This window comes from Tetrahymena thermophila (genome assembly GCF_000189635.1).
Source record: "Tetrahymena thermophila SB210 genomic scaffold scf_8254593, whole genome shotgun sequence".
In the NCBI taxonomy this organism is placed as follows: Eukaryota; Ciliophora; class Oligohymenophorea; order Hymenostomatida; family Tetrahymenidae; genus Tetrahymena; species Tetrahymena thermophila.
In genome coordinates, this window is record NW_002476364.1 from 592,946 (window position 1) to 620,784 (window position 27,839).

At 22.2% G+C, this 27,839-nt stretch overlaps 6 protein-coding genes across 6 annotated transcripts; 4 read left to right on the forward strand and 2 right to left on the reverse strand. All coding sequences in view use genetic code 6, as the record gives it.

Annotated features, from left to right (window-relative positions):
* Positions 1 to 3,484: 3,484 nt before the first annotated feature.
* On the forward strand, positions 3,485 to 4,312 carry TTHERM_001159888 (transmembrane protein, putative; the record flags this gene model as incomplete). Its single annotated transcript, XM_012798313.1, has 1 exon — positions 3,485 to 4,312. One exon carries the CDS (start codon positions 3,485 to 3,487, stop codon positions 4,310 to 4,312), a length of 828 nt encoding a protein of 275 aa, XP_012653767.1.
* A 2,772-nt stretch (positions 4,313 to 7,084) lies between these two features.
* Positions 7,085 to 7,756, forward strand: TTHERM_001159889 (hypothetical protein; the record flags this gene model as incomplete). Its single annotated transcript, XM_012798314.1, has 1 exon — positions 7,085 to 7,756. One exon carries the CDS (start codon positions 7,085 to 7,087, stop codon positions 7,754 to 7,756), a length of 672 nt encoding a protein of 223 aa, XP_012653768.1.
* A 4,957-nt stretch (positions 7,757 to 12,713) lies between these two features.
* On the forward strand, positions 12,714 to 19,387 carry TTHERM_01159890 (REJ domain protein; the record flags this gene model as incomplete). The annotated part of the gene is made up of 7 exons (XM_001018280.2): positions 12,714 to 12,825; positions 12,884 to 13,067; positions 13,232 to 13,508; positions 13,694 to 14,864; positions 14,995 to 15,496; positions 15,554 to 15,755; positions 16,076 to 19,387. 7 exons carry the CDS (start codon positions 12,714 to 12,716, stop codon positions 19,385 to 19,387), a joined length of 5,760 nt encoding a protein of 1,919 aa, XP_001018280.2.
* Positions 19,388 to 19,767: 380 nt separating this feature from the next.
* Positions 19,768 to 20,624, reverse strand: TTHERM_001159899 (hypothetical protein; the record flags this gene model as incomplete). Its single annotated transcript, XM_012798315.1, has 2 exons — positions 19,768 to 20,504; positions 20,573 to 20,624. 2 exons carry the CDS (start codon positions 20,622 to 20,624, stop codon positions 19,768 to 19,770), a joined length of 789 nt encoding a protein of 262 aa, XP_012653769.1.
* TTHERM_01159900 (hypothetical protein) lies at positions 19,868 to 23,001 on the reverse strand (the record flags this gene model as incomplete). Its single annotated transcript, XM_001018281.2, has 3 exons — positions 19,868 to 20,504; positions 20,573 to 21,339; positions 21,808 to 23,001. 3 exons carry the CDS (start codon positions 22,999 to 23,001, stop codon positions 19,868 to 19,870), a joined length of 2,598 nt encoding a protein of 865 aa, XP_001018281.2.
* An 887-nt stretch (positions 23,002 to 23,888) lies between these two features.
* On the forward strand, positions 23,889 to 27,252 carry TTHERM_01159910 (transmembrane protein, putative; the record flags this gene model as incomplete). The annotated part of the gene is made up of 4 exons (XM_001018282.2): positions 23,889 to 23,975; positions 24,077 to 24,343; positions 24,504 to 25,403; positions 25,528 to 27,252. The coding sequence occupies 4 exons, from the start codon at positions 23,889 to 23,891 to the stop codon at positions 27,250 to 27,252; spliced, it is 2,979 nt and encodes a 992-aa protein (XP_001018282.2).
* Between the last annotated feature and the right edge of the window lie 587 nt (positions 27,253 to 27,839).

Sequence of the window (27,839 nt, forward strand, 5' to 3'; positions counted from 1 at the left end):
TTTATTAACATAAAAATAAATTGAAATTAATTATTAGTAAAATAATAAAAATTTTTAAATAGCACAAATATTTTTTTAAGTTATCTAAATATATATTTTTTTATTGTCATATATTTTCATTTTTAGAGCTATTATTTAATTTAATACATTTTAAAATATTGGTTTTTAAATTCATGATAAAAGTAGAATATTAATATCAGAACCTTTTAAAATAATTAAAATGTATACATATGTATCTTTTTTAAATAAAATCAAACTTAGCATATTTTTAAATTTATAAAACAATATATTTTATAAAGCTCATATTTTTTAATGCTAAATATTTTTTCCTAATTCGATCATATGTGGTAATATATAATACTATACAATATTTATTTTTATCTCAAAGAATTGATTTAAACCTATTTGTATTTTATTTATTATGTAGTTATTTATTTTAAAATGTAAAATTATTTATAATAATGTTTTAATAATATGAATTATAAAATAATAATAATATGATATTTTGTTTAAAGTATTAATCATAAACAACATCATTGTTATAATTTTGAACATACTGAAAATAAATTACTCTTCGTTTCTTTTCTCATATTAATTTGTTTGAATCTTATTTTTAAATTGTAGCTAGCAAATAATTTTCCATAAACATAAATAATTACAAAATAATAAAAATAAAGATAGCAGTTTATCATTAATTACAAATAATATGGGTTTAAAGTTTAATGATGAATATCAAAAGAATTTATTTATATATTTTTTTTAAGATACTGGAAATAAATTAATGTTATGAAAACTGTAGATGTTTGATTGATTAACTTAATTATATTTCTTATTTTCTTATTTTGTTCACTAAATTAACAGAACTAATAATCTTTTATATTAGAATGTGTAAATTAAAATTATCCCCACTCCTCAAATTAATTATTATTGATTGATTAAAAAGTTAGTGACACGAACATAAATTAAAAATTCCATAGATTGAATTTTAAAAAAATCAAAGGTAATTAATCACAAATTTTTTTTTCTGAATTAATTATTTGAAGAATTAGGATACGAACTTAAGAAAGCTGTTTTTGATTAATTCAATTTACTTGTTTCTTAGATCGATATTTTATTGACTAAATTTGGCAAATAATTAATATTTATTTTTATATAAAAATATATAAATAAAATTTCCCCACTCCTATATCGATACCTAAATTAATAATTATATATAATCATATAGTAATTTATTACAAATTTTATGGGCAAATTAAGAAATAAATTAAAATAAGTTATTTATAAGTATTGCTTTTATTATCCAATATTACATATTTACTATTTTTCCTTCATCTTTAAAAAAACACTAATTAGATATAATAGTAAATTATTATCTATAAATTGCTAATATGTTTAATTTAAATTAATAGAGATGTTAATAAGAATACAATCTTAACCAAGTACCAAAATATTATTTTTAATGATTTTATTAATGTTTAATTTTATATATGATTTTTTAATCTTACTGTTAATAATGTTAAAGATTTAAGGATTCAATCAAATATTATTTATTTGTGATAAACAGTTGCTTCTTTAGTTTTATGATCAAAAATCAAAATCATTAAATTCGAAAATTGATATTATTAATTTACAATAATCTGTAATTTACATGGTTCTTCAGAAAAATTATATTGGTGATAAAGGAATTTAACAATTAATTATCATGCAAATAAGTAATAGGTTTTTTTAATCTTTTTACTAAATATGGAGAACTTAAATCTAATTATTAACCCAAAACAAAAGTATTTTTAAAACTTACTAAATCATATGAATTTTATGAGTGCTAATAGAAATTCCATTACACTAAATAATCTATAATTATTTATTCTGTTTACTAGATTTTACTTAAAAGTAGGCTAGCTGATTTTATTTTGCGATTAAGAATATGGTGTATGAGTTTTAATCTATAATTTATGTTTTAAGGTAAAGTTGACCACTTACATTTTATAATTTTAGGAAGATAAGCAGCTGTTTAAAATCTATTTTAGATAGTTGGTTAAAATAATTTAAAGTTATCATTAGATATTGGACATTTCAAAATTTATTACACATTTCAAAATAGTTAGTTTTAAGATTTTTGCGGCTACAAACGTTTTCAGAGAAGTTTTTTTAAAAATACGAAACTAAGAAAATTACATATTTTTATTTGCTTTTCGTTTGTGTACCTATTAATATCTTGGCTATAAAAATGTGGAATAATCTTTTTTTCTTATTATATTTAATTAACCAAAAAAAAACAAACAATTAAATCTGCAAAAAAAAGTGGGATAACAATGTAATTTGAGAAAATCATAGCATTTCTTTTTGTTACTTTACAAAGTAAAATTTGAATTTAATTAATAAATTATGTAAAGAATTTTTTATTTTTATATTTAAAAAGTCTTTAAATACTCTTATGCTGATGTGGCTATAACTTGTGATCCAGGATAGGTAAATATGGGAGGTTTAAATGCTAGTTGTAAATATATCATTAAATATTTATTTATTTTTTATTGAATATATTTTAATAATGATTAGACAGTTCTTGCGTATTTAATATAAGAAATCCAGTTAAAGATTTTACTTAAGATATGATAAATACCATGACTAAATACTCATAAAACGATTGCTATAATCAAGTTAATTATCCATATGATAAACCAAAGTTATCTGGGGATACTTGCACATCAGACAAAAATATAGTAATACAATATACATCGTAAAAATTAATTATTTTTTTTAAACAAAAATAATTTGATTAATAAATTTAGCATTTTCAATTTAAGATACAATATTTTGAGATAAAATAAAAATTAAAAAGAAGATATACAGATTTTTATTTTTTGATTCTTTTAATCAAACTTCTAAATTAATTAGGGATGTAAAGATATATGCAATATTTTTTCAAATGTACATGAACATTGCCATACCAGGAGATTGGAATTTAAAATTGCAGGTTAATATTAATGGTTTAACTTATGCTAGTAATGTTGGATTCAATCCAGGCTTAGATAATTCTTATTGTTATTTTTACTAGTATGTATAAATGAATCCAAATTAAAATACAATAACAATCAATATTACTCCATACAATAGGGTTATAACTCCAGTAGTTAAAAATTACATTTCATCTATGTATCTGGCTATATAAACGGTAAATTTAATTATAAAATTTATTCATTAAGGAATTTAAGTTATTTATTTACTATAAGAGTAAAAATATTATTAAGTAAAATTAGCCAAAAATACTATTGAATACATACTATTTATTATTTTTAACTTTTCTTTCATTTTTTTAAATTTTAATTCACGCTTTAAATAATATCTTTAACTTTTTATAAAAAGTGTCAATAGCATTGTACTTAATGCGATTTAAATCAAGTATGTTAATAATGTGATCCTGGGTATTATTACAAAGGAGATACAAAAGAATGTAGATAGTGTGAACCAACATGTAAAACTTGTGATGGCCCTAATTCAACTAATTGTTAGTCTTGCTATCCAGGAATTTATTATAATTCAGGTACAAAATAATGTCTTTGCGATCCAACCTGTAAAACTTGTGATGGGCCTAATTCAAGTAATTGTTTATCTTGTTATCCAGGAAAATATTATAACTCAGGTACAAAATAATGTATTTGCGATTCAACCTGTTAAACTTGTGATGGCCCAAATTCAAATAATTGTTTGTCTTGTTATCCAGGAATTTATTATAATTCAGTTACAAAACAATGTATTTGTGATCCAACTTGTAAAACTTGTGATGGTCCTAATTCAAGTAATTGTTTAACTTGCAATCCTTCTTTGTATTATTAATAAAGCAATAAATCGTGTGTAGTTTCTTGTAATCAAGACTAATTCCCAGATTAAAATCTTTATTGCTAATCATGCGATCGTACCTGTGCAAGTTGTGATGGAAAAGACCCAAACAACTGTAAATCTTGCTATCCTAACACCTCTCTCTACAACCAAAGCTGCTATAGCCTTTGCCCAAATGGATTTTAAAGTATTTCAAACAAATGCAATTCTTGTGTAGATAATTATTGGACTCCATAATGCAATGCCTGCTATGCAACCTGCTAATTATGTGACTAATCGCAAATTCCAAATAAACAATGCAATTCTTGCTATGGTGAAACTAGATATATTAATGCAACATAAAATTGTGCTTGCAAAAATTCAAAGGATTAAAGAGAAATATTTTATTAATGCAGTTACTAAACCATTGCAGTAATTGATGCATAATTAAGCGCAACATCTCCTTTACTTACAATTGATTTAGGATCTCCCTTGATGAATATATTATCTGATACACCTTAATCTTTATGCTCATTAATATTTGATTAACCTACTCTCGATAGTCTTGGAAAAGATTCTTAATGCCAAATAAAAGGAAATACAATTTAAGTTAATTTAAGTAATTTACTTTAAAAATATTATTTTAATTTTTGAAATCAACCAAATTAATAAAAAGCTGACTCTTCAACAATTATGGAAAAAAATTTAATTACTCTTTTACCAGATAAGTTACAGTTTCAAGATTATAGCCAATATTTTATTAAAACATTTTACAGAAATGTTGTTTTTTAAGAATATCCTGGTGTAGCTTAGCCTTAATTTAACTATAATCACATCGAAAATAGCTGTAATCCTATTATTATAAGTATGTATAAGTTATTAAATGATGCAGGTAGAAATTTTATGAGTTTGAATTGGAATTTAGTAGAAATCTAAGGTTAAATAAGTGATCAATAAAAATAAACTATACAGGGGATATTATTGACAGCAAGCTAAAGCAAGAACACAACTTTAAGCATTGATCCTCAATATATTCCACCAAACATAAATATTACTATAAACTTTAGCTCTTAACTTAAAGTTAATTAAGCATTTTCTCAATAGTTCACAATTATTTATCAAAAATAGAAATTCATCAGAATCAACTATTAGCAATCTACATACCCACCAATTTACAGGTTTATTTATTTATTTTATAAAGCTATTTAATATAAATATTATTATTTAATAATTAGATATACTAGCTTAAGCTTCTACTTTTAATTTTACATTGAAGTATGTGAGTAAGGTTAAATAACTTATTATAATGAACCTGTAAATTTGCAATTAGCTTCAAACCAGCTTTCACAGTAAAGCCTAAGCTAATATACACAATCAAGCTATCAGTATGATGTTCTACCTTATACTTTAGCATCAAACTAAGTCTTTAGCATGACTGTAATTTATTAAAAATTAGTGAATTATGAAACTCAACTTATTTAGGATTAATAAAAGCTAATTCCTTCAATTTTTTTTTTTACATAAAAATAAACAATATCTTTTATATAAATTATATGAAATAGAAAGCATTTAAAATTAAATTTTGAATAAAATAATTATCCTTAAACTAAATCTTTTATCAATTCATTTTCTTTTGATAAAATAGATAATTTTGATTTAATTTACAAAGTAAAAATGGTTTATTCTCAAAATTTTAAAATATTGCTTATCAAGTATACTTATTTCTTATTAATTTTTTAATTTTAATAACAGCTTACTTTAAATCTTTGCTCAGACACTAGTGTTGTCTCTGCCTAAAAGGTATCGCTGAATATTCAACTTACAGATTTATACTTGCAAATTATCGGAGGTTAAACTTTCAATTTAGGATTTTAAAATAAAATGGTCTTAAATACTTAATCAAGAGATTATGAAATTCAAGATCCTAATTCTCCTTAAAATATCGATTTTAGCTGGAAATGCTCTAGTTTATCATCTAATGATGGAATTTGTAAGGACTACAATAATACTTAGATTGTATTAGCGTAAGGAGTCAGTAGTATTACAATACCTGCTAAAACTTTTTTGCCATATACCATCATTAAGTTAACAGTCACTGGATCAAAAACTCCTAGGCAATAAAGTTTCACTGCTACTGTCGTATTCACAGAAATAGATATTCCTCCTCTTACTGTTAATTTTTAAGCTTCACGCTTAACCCAAAAATATAATTTGAATGATGAACTTGATTTTATAATTGTGTATGGATTAAGTTCTTCCTCAGATTATTTGTCTTATGCAGGAGCTATTTTATATAATAATGATGCAGTCGCAGCTATAAAATTTGATTATTTTCAAGTTAAGTTGAGAATTTGGAATTATTATTAAAAGATCGATCCCTCATAACCAGCAATTCAAATAAGATTTTCTGTATATAACCCACTATATGTTATGCCAAGCTTATCAATAATAAATATTCCAATTAATATTCCTCCTAGAAACTGTGTTTTGCAAGTAAACCCATTATAAGGAATAGCCCTTTAAACTGTCTTCTAAATCTAATTCTTGAATTGTTAAGATGAAGACCTTCCATTGACTTACTAATTCTTCTATTACAACAACGCTGATGATGCTCAACAAGAATTAGTCTCTCCTTGGAATATAGTAAGAAGATAGATATAAGACTAGACAGCAAAGAATTCTATACAAATAGTTCTACCTTAGGGTAATCTTGTAGTAATGAGTTAGGTTATGGATTCTTAACTTGGAGTTTTTAATAGCTCTTCTACAATCTAGGTTTAATCTTAGAATAAACCAGTTAATGAATATTACTAATTTGTAAATTAATTAACTTTATAAAGCTTATAAAGCTAAAATTTGTCAGTGACAGATAAGCTTGTGATTTTAAGCATCATATCAGAAGATATAAGTAAAAGTAATTTAGTTTCATAAGATTTGAATAATTTAGAAAGTTTACTCATTTAAAATATAAATTAATTGTCTCTTTAAATTCCTAAATTTTCCCTTTTGTCTACATTTGCAAATAAAGTAACTGCTTAGTTATCATAATTACTATTTAGCTCATAATAATAAAGCTAGTTTTCTTCGTAGAAAAATGATATATTTTAATAGCTTTAAACCATACTTTAGAATACAAATTCTGCAATTCAAAGCAATGATCTCAGTCATTTACAATAAAATAATGATGTTCATATTCAAAACATGGTAGATTCATTTAAAGTTTTAAATTCAAGTGTGACTTTAAACACTATTAACTCGCAATCAGATTATGATAATTATGATAATTTATCAACCAAAATTAGTAATCTATTAAATAATATTAGTTTACCAAATTAAGGGGAAACAATCCTAAATGGTAATTTGTCCAATCTTTTGTCAGATAAAATAACTTAAAAAAACTTGTACAAATATGTTTTAAATTATCAAGATAAAGGACGGCTGTTGGCTATGTAAAATGAATCAGATTCATAGAATTAAACTAGCGTATTTTCTATTTCAAGAAATAATTATAAATAAAATATTTATGAGAATACTCCAAATTTTTAGGCTTACACTGATCAAATCAAAAATATTAGTTCAAACTTCACTTTCTCAAAAAATTAACTAATATCACCTTAGATTTAAGATTCTTCTTAAAAACCCATAAGTAATTCAAATATTATATACTCATTTGATCAAGTAAAATCAAATAATTAATATAATATGGCATGTCTCTAAAAAACTGATCAATCATGGAGTAAAAAAAATTGTAGTATTGTTAAATTTACTGAAGCTAGTTACATGTGCTTATGTGGTTCTTAATAGCCTACAACAATGGTTGAAGATGTCGAAGATATGTTTACAAAAAATAAAAATCTGTAGACAGCCTTTGGAGAATAAGGTCTATCAAACTTTTCAAATTTTACTAACTTTTATAAGTTTGTAGTATTTTGGCTATTGACAAGTTTTACTTTGGTTTAAATTCTTCTATTTATTGCTGGGAGATTTTTGGACAAATTCACATTAAAAAAAAGATAATAAAAAGTTCATATTGATGAACTAATTAACAACAATATCTAAAATGATTAATAAAATTAAGAGCAACAATAATAATAGCAGTAAATCTAAGAAAATATTTAAGATGTTTGTGAAAATTCTTAATTAGTAAACAACGATTAAATATAGAACTCTCCTTTCTAAAATTAACAAAGTAGTGAAAATATTTAACTTGAATTTTAGAAAATTTAAAGAATTTCTACAGTTTTTGAGTAGGAAATAGTTTTTGAGCAAAACAAAAGAAAAAAAATGAAATTCAGAAATGTTACAAATTAGCAACTCCAAATCAATTTTAAACAATCTCAATAATCTCAAGAAGAAAATATTGAAATGAATGAAGAGAAAGCAGAGTCAAATTCAATAAAATTTAATCAATAGCAATCAAATTATAAAAGTGAAGATAAAATCAAAACAACCACAAACTCACAAACCTAAATGATTGAAACTTAGGCCTAATAATAGAAAATTTAAAAATTTGATACTTATGAGTAAATTTCTTTCATGAAAAAAGTTTTAATCTTCCATTAGTTTTTTAGTATTTTTTACGTTTATGATGATGTGCTTTCTAGACCATTAAGATTCACTCTGCTTTACATAAAAATAATACACACCTTATCTATTGCAGTAATATTCCAAGGATTTACTTTGCTTGCTTAGCAAATAATAATTGCATTAATAAACAGCTTATTAATGAAAATATTTTTTTTTGGAATACTTTATACTTACAAAAAGGGTTCAAAAGGTAAAACTTTTTCTCTAATTTTACAAGTAGTGTTAAGCTTAGCTTATTACTATATCATTTTAGCAGTATCTAGTGGCAAAACTCCAAGCGAATCAAACGAATTCTTCCTACTATTCTTACTGTCTTTTTTAACAGAAATGTTATTCACTGAGATAATTAAGTCATTTTTAATGATCTAATTGATAAAAAAATATTATACATCAAATAATCCAGAAGGTATTTTTACTAAATTATTTAATGTTTTTGACTTAAAATAAACTTTACTTAATATAGATTGAACCATGTTCATTTTATAATATATATTATATTTTTTAGTTTTATTATAAATGTGATGGATTGATTGTAGAATTTTATTTAAAATAATATTCCTAACTTTTTTGCTAATTTATTTTAAGATTTAATTAAAATAAAAATGATAAAGATAAATAACTTTTATAAAGGTAAAACGTTAATAATCTTGAATTAAAAATAGTATTCATTGTGTTAGTACAGATGGTTGTTTTTTATAAAATTTTTATGTTTTATGTTAATTCTCTTCATTTTATAGATTCATTATTTTTATTAAATTTAAACATTTTTTAATAATATTTAATGTTTTTTTCTAACTTTAAAATATTGAGGAAAAAAAATTTTTTTACTCATATTATAAAAAATAATATTATGAACACTTTATTCTTAATTGAATTAAAAATTGTTTAAAACATAAATTATTTTAATAAAGTCATACAAGTTGCCATATAATTAAAGTTACTTTAAATTTCTTAGAAAAAAAACAATAAAATATTTTAAATTCCAGTAAACAAAGAATATATAATGAATAAATATAAATAAATTAATAATTATAAGAAGAAGGTTTAATTTAAACAACTTTAAAAATATTAACATATGAAAATATTTTATAACTCACATAATTAAGTTAATTAAAAAATATGATTTTGAAAATAACTTAATTTAAAAATATCTAATTTAAGATAGTGATGTTTATAGTGAGATGCCATTCAAAAATTCAATTGTTTGATTGTCACTTATTATGAAATAGATTTTTTAGTTATTTATTAAAAAATCTGATTATTATATTTTATAATAGAATTATAATTTCAATAATAAATAATTTTTAAATTTAGCTAAATTTTCTGAAGTGGGGTAGACAAAATACAGGATTTTGGGCAATTTCTGTAGTGATTAATAAAAAAAGTTTTTTTCCCTAATTCCAAATTTTTATCTTTGGTAAAATATTTTAACATAATGTATTTTAATCTTAAAGAATTAGTTTAAACATATTCATTCGTATTTATTCAATTAAATAGTTATTTATTGAAAATGTTTTAACTCATATTAATTATAAAATAATAATAATAAATAATAAATATATATTATTTATAGTATTAATTATAAATAACCTCATTGTGTATGAGCCTTTTGAAAATAAATTGATATATATTTCCTTTCTCATATTAATTTAATAAAATGTTTGAATCCTTATTTTTAAATTTGCAGCTAGCTAATAATTTTCCACAAATATAAGTAAATACAAAATAATAAAAATAATGATCGTAAGTTTATCATTAATTTAAAATAATATGGGTTTAAAATTGAATGATGAATATCAAATGAATTTATTTATTTATATATATTTTTTAAAGATAAAATAATGTTATAAAAACTGTAGACTATTGATTGAATAACTTAATTAATCAGTTTTCTAATAAAATATGTAAAACAAAATTATCCCCACTCTGAAATTAATTATTATTGATTGATTAAAAAATTTAGTGGCACAAAAATTTAAATAATTAAAAATTCCATAGATTTAAAAAAATCAAAGGCAATTAATCACAAATTTTCTTTCTGAATTAATTATTTGAAGAAATAGAATACGAATTTAAGAAAGCAGTTTTTAATTACTTAAATTTACTTGTTTTCTTAATTTGATATTTTGTTGACTAAATTTGGTAAATAATTAATTTTTATTTTCATATAAAATATATAAATAAAATTTATCCACTCCTTTTTCAATACTCAAATTGATTAATATATTTAATCATATAGTAATTTATAACAAAATTAACAGGCAAATTAAGAAATAAATCAAAATAAGTTATTAATAAATTTTTATTTTTTTATCCTCTATTCCAAATTTACTATTTTTCCTTCCTTCATCTTTAAAAAACAATAATTAGATATATTAGTAAATTATTATCTATAAATTACTAATATGTTTAATTTAAATTAATAAAGATGTTAATGAGAATACAATCTTAACCAGTTATCAAAATATTTTTTTTTATGATTATATTAATTGTTTATTTTTTATATGATTTTAATCTTACTGTTAATAATGTTAAAAATTTAAGGATTCTATTCAAATGTTATTTACTTTTCATAAACAGTTGCTTCTTTAGTTTTATGATAAAAAATCAAAATCATTAAATTTCGAAAATTGATATTATTAAATTACAAAAATCTGCGATTTACATGGTTCTTCAGAACGATTATATGCATGATAAAAGGAATTTAGCAATTTATTATCATACAAATAATTAATATGTTTAATTAATTTAATATTTTTACTAAATATGGAAGACTTAAATCTAATTGCCAACTCAAAACAAAAAAATATTTTTAAAATTTACGAAATCATATGAATTTATGAGTGCTAATAGAAATTCTATTATACTAAATAATCGATAGTTATTTACTCTGTTTAATAAAAAGGTAATTAAGCACACATTTTCTTTCTTTCTTAATTAACTATTTGAAGAAACTGTATACGAACTTTAAAAAATTTTTTTTGATTAATTAAATTTACGTAATCTCTTAGATTGATATTTTATTGAATAAATCTGGTAAATAATTAATATTTATTTACATAAATAAATATAAATAAAATTTATCCACTCCTGTATCGATACCCACCTAAATTAAAAATTATATATAATCATATATTAATTTATCACAAATTGATGGGTAAAATAAGAAAAAAAATCAAAATAAGTTATTTATAAATTTTGCTTTTTTTATCCAATAATATAAATTTACTGTTTTTCCTTCATCTTTAAAAAAACACTAATTAGATATAATAGTAAATTAGTATCTATAAATTTCTATCATGTTTAATTTTATTTAATAAAGATGTTAATAAGAATACAATGTTAACCATTTATCACAATATCATTTTTAATGATAATATTAATTGTTTATTTTTTATATGATTTTAATCTTACTGTTAATAATGTTAAAAATTTAAGGATTCTATTAAATATTGTTTACTTGATATAAACAGCTGCTTCTTTAGTTTTATGATTAAAAATCAAAATCATTAAATTCGAAAATTGATATTATTAATTTACAATAATCTGTAATTTACATAATTCTTCAGAACAATTATATGCATGATAAAAGGAATTGAACAATTTATTATCATACAAATAATTAATAGGTTGAAATAATTTAATATTTTTAATAAATATGGAAGACTTAAATCTAATTACCAACTCAAAACAAAAAAATATTTTTAAAACTTACTAAATCATATGAATTTTATGGTTGCTAATAGAAATTTCGTTACACTAAATAATCGATAGTTATTTACTCTGTTTAATATATAGTACTTAAAAGTAGGTTAGCTGATTTTCTTTTGAGATTAAGAATATGGTGTGTGAGTTTTAATCTATAATTTATGTTTTAAGGTAAAGTTGTTCACTTACATTTTATAATTTAAGAAATGTAAGTAGATGTTTAAAATCTACTTTTAGATAGATGGTTAAAATAATTTAAGGTTATCATTAATTAGATAATGGACATTTTAAAATTTATTACGCATTTAAAAATAGTTTGTTTTAAGATTTTTGCAGCTACAAACGTTGTTTTCAGAGGAGTTTTTTAAAAATGCTAAACTAAGAAAATTACATATTTTTATTTGCTTTTCGTTTGTATACCAATTATTATTAATAGATTGGTTATAAAAATTTGGAATAATCTTTTTTTCTTATAATATTTAATTAATAAAAAAAAAAACAATTAAATTAAATCTGCAAAAAAGTGTGGGATTAAAATGTAATTTGAGAAAATCATAGCATTTCTTTTTGTTATTTTACAAAGTAAAATTAATTAATTAAATATGGAAAGAATTGATTATTATTATATTTAAAAAGCCTTTAAATACTCTTATGCTGATATAACTGTAACTTGTACTCCCGGATAGGTATCAATGGGAGGTTTAAATGCAAGCTGTAAATATATTGTTAAATATTTATTTATTTTTTTTGAATATATTTTAATAATGATTAGACAGTTCTTGCGTATTTTATGTTGTTAATCCAGTTCATGATTACACATAAGATATGATAAATACCATTACTTAATACTCCAGTAGCAATTGCTATAATTAAGTTTCATATGGAGGAGATGATAAATTAAGGTTATCTGGGGATACTTGCACATCAGACAAAAACATAGTAATAGAATATTAAGCGTAAAAATTATATTATTTAAACAACAATTATTTTATTTATAAATCAAACATTTCTTAAAATATAATCAATTTAAGATATAAAATTATGATATTTTAATAGATACACAATTTTTTATTACATTTAAATTCTATGATTCTTACATTCAAGTTTTTAAATAAATTAGGAATGTAAAGGTATATGCAATATACTTTCAAATGTATATGAATTTATGCTAAGACTATGACAGCAGTTTACATTTGTCGGTTAATATTAATGGTTCAACTTATCTTAGTGACAGCTCATTCAATTACGCAAACTCAGGTTATTCTTATTGTTATTTTAGCAAGTATTTAAGTATCACTCCAAATTCAAATAAAATAACAATCTAAATTGCATACAGTAAATAAATAAATCCAGTAATCAAAAATTACATTTCATCTTTGTATCTGGCTGTATAAACGGTAAATTAAATTAAAAAATTAAACATAAAAGAATTTAAGTTATTAATTAACTTTGAGAGTAAAAATATTATTAAATAAAGTGAGCCAAGACTATTGAATACAAACTATTTATTATTTTTATATTTTCCTTCATTTTTAAAAATCAAATTGCACTTAAAATAATATCTTTAACTTATTATAAAAAGTGTCAACAGAATTGTACTTAATGCGATGGAAATTAAGTTTGTTAATAATGTGATACTGGATATTATTACAAAGGAGATACAAAATAATGTCTATAGTGTGATCCAACATGTAAAACTTGTAATGGCCCTAATTCAAATAATTGTTAGTCTTGTTATCCAGGAATTTATTATAATTCAGGTACAAAACAATGTATTTGTGATCCAACTTGTAAAACTTGCGATGGGCCTAATTCAAGTAATTGTTTATCTTGTTATCCAGGAAAATATTATAATCCAGATACAAAATAATGTATTTGCGATCCAACCTGTTAAACTTGTGATGGCCCTAATTCAAATAATTGTTAGTCTTGTTATACAGGAATTTATTATAATTCAGGTACAAAACAATGTATCTGTGATCCAACTTGTAAAACTTGCGATGGGCCTAATTCAAGTAGTTGTTTATCTTGTTATCCAGGAATTTATTATAATCCAGGAACAAAATAATGTATTTGTGATTCAACATGTCAAACTTGTGATGGTCCTACTCCAAATGACTGTTTAACTTGCAGCCCTTCTTTGTATTATTAATAAAGTAATAAATCTTGTGTAGTTTCTTGTAATCAAGACTAATTCCCAGATTAAAATCTTTATTGCTAATCATGCGATCGTACCTGTGCAAGTTGTGATGGAAAAGACCCAAACAACTGTAAATCTTGCTATCCTAACACCTCTCTCTACAACAAAAGCTGCTATAGCCTTTGCCCAAATGGATTTTAAAGTATTTCAAACAAATGCAATTCTTGTGTAGATAATTATTGGACTCCACAATGCAATGCCTGCTATGCAACCTGCTAATTATGTGACTAATCGCAAATTCCAAATAAACAATGCAATTCTTGCTATGGCGAAACTAGATATATTAATGCAACATAAAATTGTGCTTGCAAAAATTCAAAGGATTTAAGAGAGATATTTTATTAATGCAGTTACTAAACCATTGCAGTAATTGATGCAAAATTAAGTGCAACATCTCCTTTACTTACAATTGATTTAGGATCTCCCTTGATGAATATATTATCTGATACACCTTAATCTTTATGCTCATTAATATTTGATTAAACTACTCTTGATAGTCTTGGAAAAGATTCTTAATGCTAAATAAAAGGAAATGAAATTTTAGTTAATTTAAGTAATTATCTTTAAGAATATTATTTTTAAAATTAAATTTACTTCAAAAATAATTTAAATTTGGAATTTTCAAAAAATATTTTAATTTTTATAAAATTCTTATGAATTTAAATCAATAAAATTAACTAAAGCTGACTCCTCAACAATTATGGAAAACAATTTAATTACTCTTTTACCAGATAAGTTACAGTTTCAAGATTACAACCAGTATTTTATTAAAACATTTTACAGGAATGTTGTTTTTTAAGATTATCCTGGTGTAGCTTAGCCTTAATTTAACTATAATCACATCGAAAATAGCTGTAATCCTATTATTATAAGTATGTATAAGTTATTAAATGATGCAGGTAGAAATTTTATGAGTTTGAATTGGAATTTAGTAGAAATCTAAGGTTAAATAAGTGATCAATAAAAATAAACCATACAGGGGATATTATTGACAGCAAGCTAAAGCAAGAACACAACTTTAAGCATTGATCCTCAATATATTCCACCAAACATAAATATTACTATAAACTTTAGCTCTTAACTTAAAGTTAATTAACCTTTTTCTCAATAGTTCACAATTATTTATCAAAAATAGAAATTCATCAGAATCAACTATTAGCAATCTACATACCCACCAATTTACAGGTTTATTTATTTATTTTATAAAACTATTTATTATAAATATTATTATTTAATAATTAGATTTACTAGCTTAAGCTTCTACTTTTAATTTTACATTGAAGTATGTGAGTAAGGCTAAATAACTTATTATAATGAACCTGTAAATTTGCAATTAGCTTCAAACCAGCTTTCATAGTAAAGCCTAAGCCAATACACCCAATCAAGCTATCAGTATGATGTTTTACCTTATACTTTAGCATCAAACTAAGTCTTTAGCATGACTGTAATATTAAAAAATAATGAAACTCAACTTATTTAAGATTTATAAAAGCTAATTTAAAATTCCTTCAAATTATTTTTTATAGAGAAATATACAATATATTGTATAGAAATAATAAGAGGCCAGAAAGCCATTTAAAATTAAATTTTTAATAAAATAATTATCTTTAAACTACCTCCTTTTATCTTTTATTAAATATTTACTATTGATAAAAAAGATAATTTTGTTTAATTAATGAAATAAAAATGATTTATTCACAAAATTTAAAAATATTACTCATTAATTTTAATTATTTCTTTTTAATTTTTAAATTTTAATAATAGTTGACTTTGAATCTTTGCTCAGACAGTAGTGTTGTCTCTACCTAAAAGGTATCATTAAATATTGAACTTACAGATTTATAATTGTAAATTATCGGAGGTTAAACTTTCAATTTAGGATTTTAAAATAAAATGGTCTTAAATACTTAATCAAGAGATTATGAAATTCAAGATCCTAATTCTCCTTAAAATATCGATTTTAGCTGGCAATGCTCTAGTTTATCATCTAATGATGGAATTTGTAAGGACTACAATAATACCTAGATTGTATTAGCGTAAGGAGTCAGTAGTATTACAATACCTGCTAAAACTTTTTTGCCATATACCATCATTAAGTTAACAGTCACTGGATCAAAAACTCCTAGGCAATAAAGTTTCACTGCTACTGTCGTATTCACAGAAATAGATATTCCTCCTCTTACTGTTAATTTTTAATCTTCACGCTTAACCAAAAAATATAATTTGAATGATGAACTTGATTTTATAATTGTGTATGGATTAAGTTCTTCCTCAGATTATTTGTCTTATGCAGGAGCTATTTTATATAATAATGATGCAGTTGCAGCTATAAAATTTGATTATTTTCAAGTTAAGTTGAGAATTTGGAATTATTATTAAAATATCAATCCCTCATAACCAGCAATTCAAATAAGGTTTTCTGTATATAACCCACTATATGTTATGCCAAGCTTATCAATAATAAATATTCCTATTAATATTCCTCCTAGAAACTGTGTTTTGCAAGTAAACCCGTAATAAGGAATAGCCCTTTAAACTGTTTTCTAAATCTAATTCTTGAATTGTTATGATGAAGACCTTCCTTTGACTTACTAATTCTTCTATTACAACAGCGCAGATGATGCCCAATAAGAATTAGTCTCTCCTTGGAATATAGTAAGAAGATAGATATAAGACTAGACAGCAAATAATTCTATACAAATAGTACTACCATAAGGAAACCTAGTAATAATGAGTTAAGTTATGGATTCTTAACTTGGAGTTTTTAATAGCTCTTCTACAATCTAGGTTTAATCTTAGAATAAACCAGTTAATGAATATTACTAATTTGTAAATCAATTAACTTTATAAACCTTGTAGAGCTCAAATTTGTCAGTGACAGATAAGCTTGTGATTTTAAGCATCATATCAGACGATATAAGTAAAAGTAATTTAGTTTCATAGGATTTGAATAATTTAGAAAGTTTACTCATTTAAAATATAAATTAATTGTCTCTTTAAATTCCTAAATTTTCCCTTTTGTCTACATTTGCAAATAAAGTAACTGCTTAGTTATCATAATTACTGTTTAGCTCATAATAATAAAGTTAGTTTTTTTCATAGAAAAATGATATATTTTAATAGCTTTAAACCATACTTTAGAATACAAATTCTGCAATTCAAAGCAATGATCTCAGTCATTTACAGTAAAATAATGATGTTCATATTCAAAACATGGTAGATTCATTTAAAGTTTTAAATTCAAGTGTGACTTTAAACACAATTAACTCTCAATCAGATTATGATAATTATGATACTTTATCAACCAAAATTAGTAATCTATTAAATAATATTAGTTTACCAAATTAAGGGGAAACAATTCTAAATGGTAATTTGTCCAATCTTTTGTCAGATAAAATAACATAAAAAAATTTGTACAAATATGTTCTAAATTATAAAGATAAAGGACGGCTCTTGACTATGTAAAATGAATCAGATTCATAGAATTAAACTAGTGTATTTTCTATTTCAAGAAATAATTATAAATAAAATATTTATGAGAATACTCCAAATTTTTAGGCTTACACTGATCAAATCAAAAATATTAGTTCAAACTTCACTTTCTCAAAGAATGAACTAATATCACCTTAGATTTAAGATTCTTCTTAAAAACCCATAAGTAATTCAAATATTATATACTCATTTGATCAAGTAAAATCAAATAATTAATATAATATGGCATGTCTCTAAAAAACTGATCAATCATGGAGTAAAAAAAATTGTAATATTAATAAATTCACAGAAACTAGTTACATGTGCCTATGTGGTTCTTAATAACCTACAACAGTGATTGAAGATGTCGAAGATATGTTTACAAAAAATAAAAATCTGTAGACAGCCTTTGGAGAATAAGGTCTATCAAACTTTTCAAATTTTACTAACTTTTATAAGTTTGTAGTATTTTGGCTATTGACAAGTTTTACTTTGGTTTAAATTCTTCTATTTATTGCTGGGAAATTTTTGGACAAATTAACATTAAAAAAAAGACAATAAAAAGTTCATGTTGATGAATTAATTAATAATAATGTCTAAAGCAATTAATAAAATTAAGAGCAACAATAATAATAATAATAATAGCAATAAATCTAAGAAAATATTTAAGATGTTTGTGAAAATTCTTAATTAGTAAACAACGATTTAATATAGAACTCTCCTTTCTAAAATTAACAAAGTAGTGAAAATATTTAACTTGAATTTTAGAAAATTTAACCAATTTCTACAGTTATTGAGCAGGAAATAGTTTTTGAGCAAAATAAAAGAAAAAAAATGAAATTCAGAAATGTTACAAATTAGCAACTCCAAATCAATTTTAAACAATCTCAATAATCTCAAGAAGAAAATATTGAAATGAATGAAGAGAAAGCAGAGTCAAATTCAATAAAATTTAATCAATAGCAATCAAATTATAAAAGTGAAGATAAAATCAAAACAACAACAAACTCACAAACCTAAATGATTGAAACCTAAGCCTAATAATAGAAAATTTAAAATTTTGATACTTATGAGTAAATTTCTTTCATGAAAAAAATTTTAATCTTCCATTAGTTTGTTAGTATTTTTTACATTTATGATGATGTGCTTTCTAGACCATTAAGATTCACTCTGCTTTACATAAAAATAATACACACCTTATCTATTTCTGTAATATTCTAAGGATTTACTTTGCTTGCTTAGCAAATAATAATTGCATTAATAAACAGCTTATTAATGAAAATATTTTTTTTTGGAATACTTTATACTTACAAAAAGGGTTCAAAAGGTAAAACATTTTCTCTGATTTTACAAGTAGTGTTAAGCTTAGCTTATTACTATATCATTTTAGCAATATCTAGTGGCAAAACTCCAAGCGAATCAAACGAATTCTTCCTACTATTTTTGCTGTCTTTTTTAACAGAAATGTTATTTACTGAGATAATTAAGTCATTTTTAATGATCTAATTGATAAAAAAATATAATACATCAAATAATCCAGAAGGTATTTTTGCTAAATTATTTAATATTTTTGACTTAAAATAAACTTTACTTAATATAGATTGAGTTATGCATTCTTTATTATATATTTTATATTTTTTAGTTTTATTATAAATACGATGAATTGATTTTACATTTTATTTTAAATTATATTTCCAATTTTTTGTTATATAATTCTAAGACTGAATTAAAATAAAAATGATAAATATAAATGAATTTTATAAAATTAAAACCCTATTTAAAATAGCATTCACATGGGTAGTACAGATGTAAGATATTTCATATAAGTTTTATGTTTTTTATATTAATTCTGTTCATTCAAAAGCTACTTTATTTATATTAAATTTTTTATAATTTTCTATTTCCAAAATTTTAAAAAAATTTTTTTAAAATTTGTAGTTAGGTGTAAATATGTGAAAATTTACATATATAATATTAAATGGGCATCAATAAAAATAAAAATAAAATAAAATTAATTTAATTTAGTTGTTTAAAATATAAATTTTAGTTAATAACAATTCAGTATATAAAGACATTTAAATAACATCAGCTATGGTTAAGTGACTCAAAATCAATTTATTTTTAAGGAAGATTTATACTTGAATTATCTTTATGGGTTGGTTTTTTATTGATGTTGCTACTACTGATTTTTTCTAAATCATTTTCAACAGCTGACCTACCAAGAACTTCTTCACTCTCAGTTCCTAAAGACATCTTTGATATTTAAGAAGTTGCCTGATATGGATTAACTTTATAGCGTTATTATTGAGAATTTTACTAATCTTTAATATCTTTTTAGTCTTTCTGAACTACTTTAGGTTTTTATTTAACTTTTTTCTTTAAATCCTATTAGTTATTAGAAATTTACTGTTGTTCAGATAGTTCTTATATTTTATTTTCATAAGATTACTTAATACCATTGATATATGTCTAGATTTACTTTGCCTTCTCATGTACTTTTTTTTATGTAGATTTAAGCTTAAAATTTATTGTTTATACTTATTTTTTTTATTAATCTTGATTATTAATAGTATTTAAGATTTAATCCAGAGAAGTAAAACTAGGTCTTGGTGTTAACTCATAAAAATTTGTGCCTGCTCTAGCATTTAATCTGGAATTTTCTTCAATAATTTATCCCATTTTAGATTCTAAATCAAATATTCTCTCTCTAAAATTTCTTATACTTTTTTGCAAATAAAATAAAATGTTAATTAGTTTTGATTAATTTAAGATAAATAATTGTTGTGAAACCTGACTAATTAGGCTGCATAACTATCTTGCATTATAATGATTTTGTTAGCATAACTAGTGTTTTAATTATTTAAATCAAAAATATTCTTTTCCATTTGTTAAATACTTGTAGAAAATTCATTTTCAAGCTACTTTGTAAACATCTTCATTTCTGCTTCATTTTACATAAATATTCCCTCTTAAGTTTTAATTTACTTTTTGTAAAGAGACATTTCATCTTAAAGTTTTTAGTTTTCTTTGATTTTCTATTGTAACTAGTCTAAAATAGAAGTTTTCTCGTTTGCAAATTGATCTTCACATTTTTTTTAAATATTTTCTATATTTTATTTATAAAGATCATTTTCTTTTTAGAGAATACTAAGCTCTTCATTTTGTTTTTATATTTATAATCTTAAATTTTATATCAGAATTTCATTATCCTTGTTAGAGCTGTCTAAAATCTTGCAAACTTCATTAAAAAGTTCCCAAAAGCAATAAGTTTTATTTTGAAAATCTATTTCAATAAATGATGATAAATTAAAAAATAAAAGTAATATTAATTAAATTCTACTTATCTTCAAATGGTTAGACAGCAAATTAATGATAGATGAATCGTAACAAAATATATATTTTTAAGAAATTTAAGAAAGAGTTTTATATATTTCATCCTAAGTAAATTCGTATAACATATTTAAAATCTAAATGCAAGATAAAGGTAATCTTAAATTAAATTTAACGTCTTTTTAGCTTTCATTTTTTATCAAATTATGTAGCCTGTAGATGTTTACCTGTAATTTTCAAAATAAATAATATTTTCTAAATTAATTATTTGTAATTTTTCCTTCAATTTATGATTAAACTTTATTTAAGAAATTTCAGATTTAAAAGATAAAAACTTTGTTAAAATATTTTCTTCATTTCAAGTAAAAAATATTAAATTTAATTCACATTTTTGAAGATTAAATTAATTGAAATTTTCTAAAATAAAATAAAATACTTCAATTATTTTTCAGTTTTATTAGCTTAGAGAAAGCTAAGTTCAAAGAAAATATTAAAATCTTCTTATTAAAAAAGTTATAAAATTTAATTCAAATTATTTCAGATTAATTTAAAAAATTTTTAAATAAAAATTAGAAAATAGTAAATTCTATTTAAAATTTTTTAATTTTGAGCAAATCTTGAGAGAAAATTTTAAAAATATTCAAAAATGAAAGATTATTTGATATTAAAAAGAAAAAGAAATAATTTTAGGTTACGTATATTTATTTATAGACATGCTTACTAAAGAGTCTCTTAGGAGGCGAAATAAATTCAGAATCTCCTAAAATTCTTTAGGAATTTTAAAGTAAAAAAGTTGTAGAATTATTGCTGATGACTTCCTTTGAATTTTAAAAAAGCATTTTTGATGAAAGAAAATGATTATTAACTATATCATTTTCAACTTGTTGTATATTTTATCCTTATTCTTTAAGGAAATCGTACATGTTAGAATTTTCATCAGGCATTTACATATCAATAAGTTTGCTTGCTTCCAATTCAATAAAGGGTAGGGGTTTAGAAGGACTATTGTTTATAGATCCCTCTTTTGTTACTTTGCTATTAACTTTTAACGAACCTTCTTTGATAGAACTATTAATAAATTTAAGAGAACCTTCTTTAGATATTTTGCTAGGAGATTTCAATGAGCTGTCTTATAAATTATATTTATGCACTTTCACTTTTGGCAGTAGATTCTATTGTATTTTGCTATTAGATTTAAACAGATGCGAAGTCTTACTAAAGAAATCATTTTCTTTTTTGTTTTAGTCTCTAAAATATCCATAGGATGTAGAAGAAATTATGTTATTATTTTGTGGAGATTTGTTATTCACCTTTTTGAGATTAGTATTATGTAAATTTTTGTATCCATTTAAAGGTGAGTGCTAGGGAGAGTTATTAAAATTCATCTTTTTTTTTAATGCAGCTTAGTGCTCTTAAGACCGTGACTGAATACCCTTTTAAAAATTAGAATCATAAACCTTTTACTAATCTGAATTTCTTCCCCTGAGATAATCTTTAATGGATTTATCAGAAGAAAAAACGTTATTCACAAATTCATCAAAGTTTTTGTAAGCATTTTTAAAGATGATCTCATCATTCTCATCAGAAACAAATTTAGAGATGTAATTATCATTTTGTATTTCTTTTTCCTTTCTTTTAACCACCCAATCATCTACTTTTCTAAAAGAGCTATTTAAAGAAGTTTTAGCTTATTTTCTATCAATCATTTAAATAAGTGTTAATTAACCAGATAGATAATTTACAAATATAAATTGTTTTTGAAAAATTTAATAGAAGATAATTGTTATTAATTAATTCTACTTATCAGATACTATTTCAAACAAAAAAAATATTTTTTTTAAATTACTTTGTTTATTATTTGAGTAAATAAATCTAATAGCCAATATCATTTATTTTATATTATTTAAAAATTTTAAATTGATTTTTATAAGTTTTGCTATTAAACATCATCTCATAATTATGTTAATAATTTGAAATCTTTATCTTTTTTGATTATCTATTTAAGTATAAATTCAATAATCTTTAATCAAATATGATTGAAATTACTTTATTAGATGTTATTTATTCTTATTGAATTCACTTTATTAAATATTGTTATTTCTTAGCTAATTTTACTTTTGTAAGTATTTTTATTAAAAATATGTTGATAAAATTTAATAAATAATATGATTTTATTTTCTTACTTAAATTTATTAAATGACTACTTTTCATTTCAAATAAAATTTAAATAAAACTTAATAATTCCAATTATACTTTTTATAATATTTTTATGTTCAAATGGAAAATTTGCCCTATTTTAATTTTTAGATTAGCTGAATAACGTTGAAAAATAATTTACTTTTTGCAAAAACTTTTATATACATCATTTTATCCTCAATTAATAATTATACTTTACTTTACATTTTCACATTTTCATGAAAGCCATCTCATTCAAGAGACTGAATACAAATAAATTTTACTCTGAATAACTTTTGCTTGAATACCTAGTAAAAAAATATAAATTGATAACTTAGCTTACATGTATGGAATATTTATGCAGAAGTCCTATTTTAATAAAATATGTTATTTGATTATTAATTATATTAATCAGTAATGAATAGTAATGAATGATGGTTAAGAAGGAAAGGTATTTGTAAATTAAATTCAATTAATAACACAAGAATGATGTAATTACATATAAATCAATATTATAAATTTGTTAATTATTAGATTGTTCTTTAATATAAAGTGAAATAAGTAAACTTGCTAAGAGAAAGTAATAAATAGATAATTATTCATGAAAATAAGGGAAATATCGCTAATTAGCTTAAATTTTAGCAGTAAAAATCTTGAAGAAGACTTCGGAAGGCATTATGCTTCAATAGTAAATAAAAATATTTAATTTATATTTATAATTATGCTCATTATGTTCAATATCTTATCAAATATTTTTCATTAATTTATCAATTATTAATATCAATCTAGCTAAAGATCTAGTTTCATGTTTTTACTGCAGTAAGCTTATTGATATTCTTCCTTGTACTAATCTAGAATTAAATATCTTATCGGGGAGGAATATATATTTGTGTGTGCCTCTTTGCATCTATAATTTTTACTCAAATACTTCTGAATTATGTCTAAAAAAATTATTATTATCTTATGATGCCAATTAACTCTTTGTTTATTTCCTTAATGCTTTTTAAAATATACTCATATGATCAAATATAAATGCAAGCAAATTTCATAAAGGAGGTAATATTTACTTTTTTTTTTCTTTCTTTTTTTAAATAACGCAGCTTTTAATTTAATACCAATCTTAAGTATTTGTAACCAAATTTGGTAATTTAAAATCTTATTGAATAATATTTTAAGATAAATGAATCTTACATCTTTTTTAAATTTAATATCATAGTTTGCACTAATTTCTTTACTTCTTGTGAATACTCACAAGCTCTATATTAATTTTCTCAATTTAACTGCTATTAAAATTTCTGAGTGCTTGATACTCAACAACAAAGACAGTAATCAGGTTTTATATTCAGTGCAGTTCACATGCTCCATCATATTAATCATGGTTATAATGTACGCAAAACTTTATTTTTTAAGACATCTCTATATTGACAGTCAGGTTGGAAAATGTTGGAGTGATATCGTAAACTAAAATTTAAATTAAAAGGTTTTTACTACTACTTACAACAAGTAAACAGGAAAATTAGAACTCTACAATTATAATTAAGCATGCTTAAAAGATATAAATAAAGACTCAACCACCTCTCAATCTAAATTCTAAGAAATATTTAATAGATATTTATAAAATTTTAGATTCAACATTAGTGATTGTCTTGTTTACAGGCCTCGAAGCGAAATAGCAGATAAGTGCTAAATGATAGACTTGAAATAATATTTAGTTAATCGCCATATTCATCAATTGAATTAACAAAATGACAAATAAACATCATTTACGAAATTATCTGAAAATAATTCTACTAATAAAAATTCTGTCTAACTTAAATAGATCTAAAATTAAGATTTATCTTTTCAGAAAAACAACAGCAGCACTAACAACAATAACAACAACAAAAGCAGTTAAAACCATGGAAAACAGGTTGAGTAAATTTAGGCATAATTTTATGATATGAAATCAAATACCAATAAAACTTGTAGAATTAAAATAATACAAAACTCCCTTTATTCTTCATCTCAGCTTTTAGTGATTATTGAAGATGAGTCTTATTTACAAGATCTTAGTAGATATAAATAAGAAAAATAAACTATTGAAAGATTTCTCTTTTCGTTGATGCAGAATTTTTAAGTAGATTAATTTATTTATTTTTTCATTGATTCTAAAATATTAATTGACAATTTTCAAAATACTTTGAATTAGTTTTTTTCCCCTTAAAATATCTTTTAATTTTGTTTAAAAAAATTATTAATAGGAAAAATTAAGGTACATAATTTGGGGTTTAGAAAATAGTGATTAATAAATCTCTAAAATAGAAAGTTATATTCTGATAAATTAAGTTTATTGTATCTTTGATTACTTTATTATTAAGTCTAAGAAGCTTAGAAACAAATTCAATCAACAAATTTCTAAAAAAATATCTAAAATTTTAAATGTGGAAAACTTTACTTGGTAAAGCTTAATGAAAGAGCTTGTATCACTATTTTGTGATATGACCATTGTAAGTGATATAGACTTTGAAGCTGAAGAAATAAGCCTTTTTTAAGATCGTAGAAAACTTAAATAAGTTCTTATTGCTCTTCTTTCCTTGGCTTAATGTCGAGCAGTTGAAACATACGAGCTCAAAATATCCAGAATAAAAAAGAAAGAGTGGAATGCTATTCTTCTAATGGTTATCTTTCAGACAAACGATAAACCAAGCGATTATAAAAAGAAATTTTATGAATTTCTAAATGGAAATTCTATCAGCGCATTAAATGAAGTTGAATATGAAGTTCTTAAAGAAACTGTGATGATAATAGGACCTTATTAGATCAATGAAGAAATTTCAGATAATGGATTAGTTTAAATTTCTTTTGCTTTTTTTGAGGATTTAGAAGTAATTTATGAATCAATTTCGTCACAGGTTCGTAAAACAGAAAATTAACCAAGAGAAGACGCAATGATTAGAAATTTAATGAGCCCAAAAAACTAAGAACTCTTAGCTGCTACTTATGATTAATATGTAAGTAAAATAAAAGAAAGATAAAGAAAATCTAAAAAAAGAATTGCAATTATGGAAGTTTCTTCCAAATCAAAGAATAACTGTGATGAAATTAGTAGCTCTAGTGAAGATGAAATATCTCAAGATATGGAAATTAAGAGCATTGATGATAAGTTTTTTTGTTTAACTTCTTTATCTGAAAACCATGAAAAAGTTTAAGCCATACCTGATGTATAATCGTTCAAGAAAATGAACAAATTTAAAAAAACATAATCTAACTTATAGCTCACAACTATTGAACAATAACTAGCTCTAAATTCCCCTACACTTCCAACAGAAGAGTAAATTATGAAATAACCAAATACAAAGACAGATTTTAAATACAACTAGAAACGTTCAAGTACTTTGTTAATCAATGCTAAATTTAGTTAGAATTATTAACTAAATAATGGATTTAAAAGTTTCTTAAAAAACTCTAAAATTTCATAGTATTTTAATCATGGAAATTAAAATAAATCTAAAATTGATTAAGAGAATATAGATTTAACTCTAAAAATGTAATCTTCTATTTACAATCAACATATTTCTTAATATAGTAGCAAAGTTCCATATCACCAAAACTTTGGATAAAAATCGCCTATAAAATAATCCTCTATTAATTAATAAATCCAGATAGGAAATTCTATTAATATTGATAGGACTAGTTTAAATTTATGTAGACAACTAACAGAAAACAAAATAGAATCTTTTTCACCTAGAATGTAACATTTTTCCAGCTTCAAACAGTAAGGAACTCGAAATTCAATCAATTCTTAAAGATTGTCCAAATTCAAAACCTAAGAAATAAATGGAAATTACTACCCTAAGGACAATTCTATTGATTTTAAAAAACAATCAATTAATTCCTTGCTTAAAGAATTCAATAAAAACTTTGAATAATAATCACATAATTAAGATAAATGTGATAACTTTAGTCTTTATCTACAGAAAAATTGAATCGTGAATGAAACTAATTATGGAAAGACAATTAAATCAAAGAAAATAAAATGATTATAATAAATTAGAAAATTAGTGATTACTTTCGCCTGAAATAAATAATCAAATAACCTTTAGATCACATTTTAATTAATTTTTTAATAAAAAAGAAAATTTAAAATTGATAGATTAGAAATTTTATTAAATTATTATTAATTAATTTAATTACATTATTTGAAAATATTTTAAAAAAGCAAAAATGTATTATTAATTTTATTAAATTTAAATAATTTAATTAACCATTTTTATTATTTAAAAAATTCCTCAAGTATATAAAAATGAATATTTTGTTTATATATTTTATAGATTTTGTAAATAAGCTTTAATATTTTTTTTTTAATACATTTTTCTGAAATTATTAAAAAAATATTTTATGATTTTAAGAAATAAAATTAGCTTTCTTTAAATATAATATGAATTTTATAATTGGTAAATTGTCTATCTAATTTGATGTATCATTTTGAGTATCTTTATATATATCATTTATTACATAATTTGCTTTATTAATTTTTTATTTGTTTAAAATCAAAATATATCTATCTTTATTA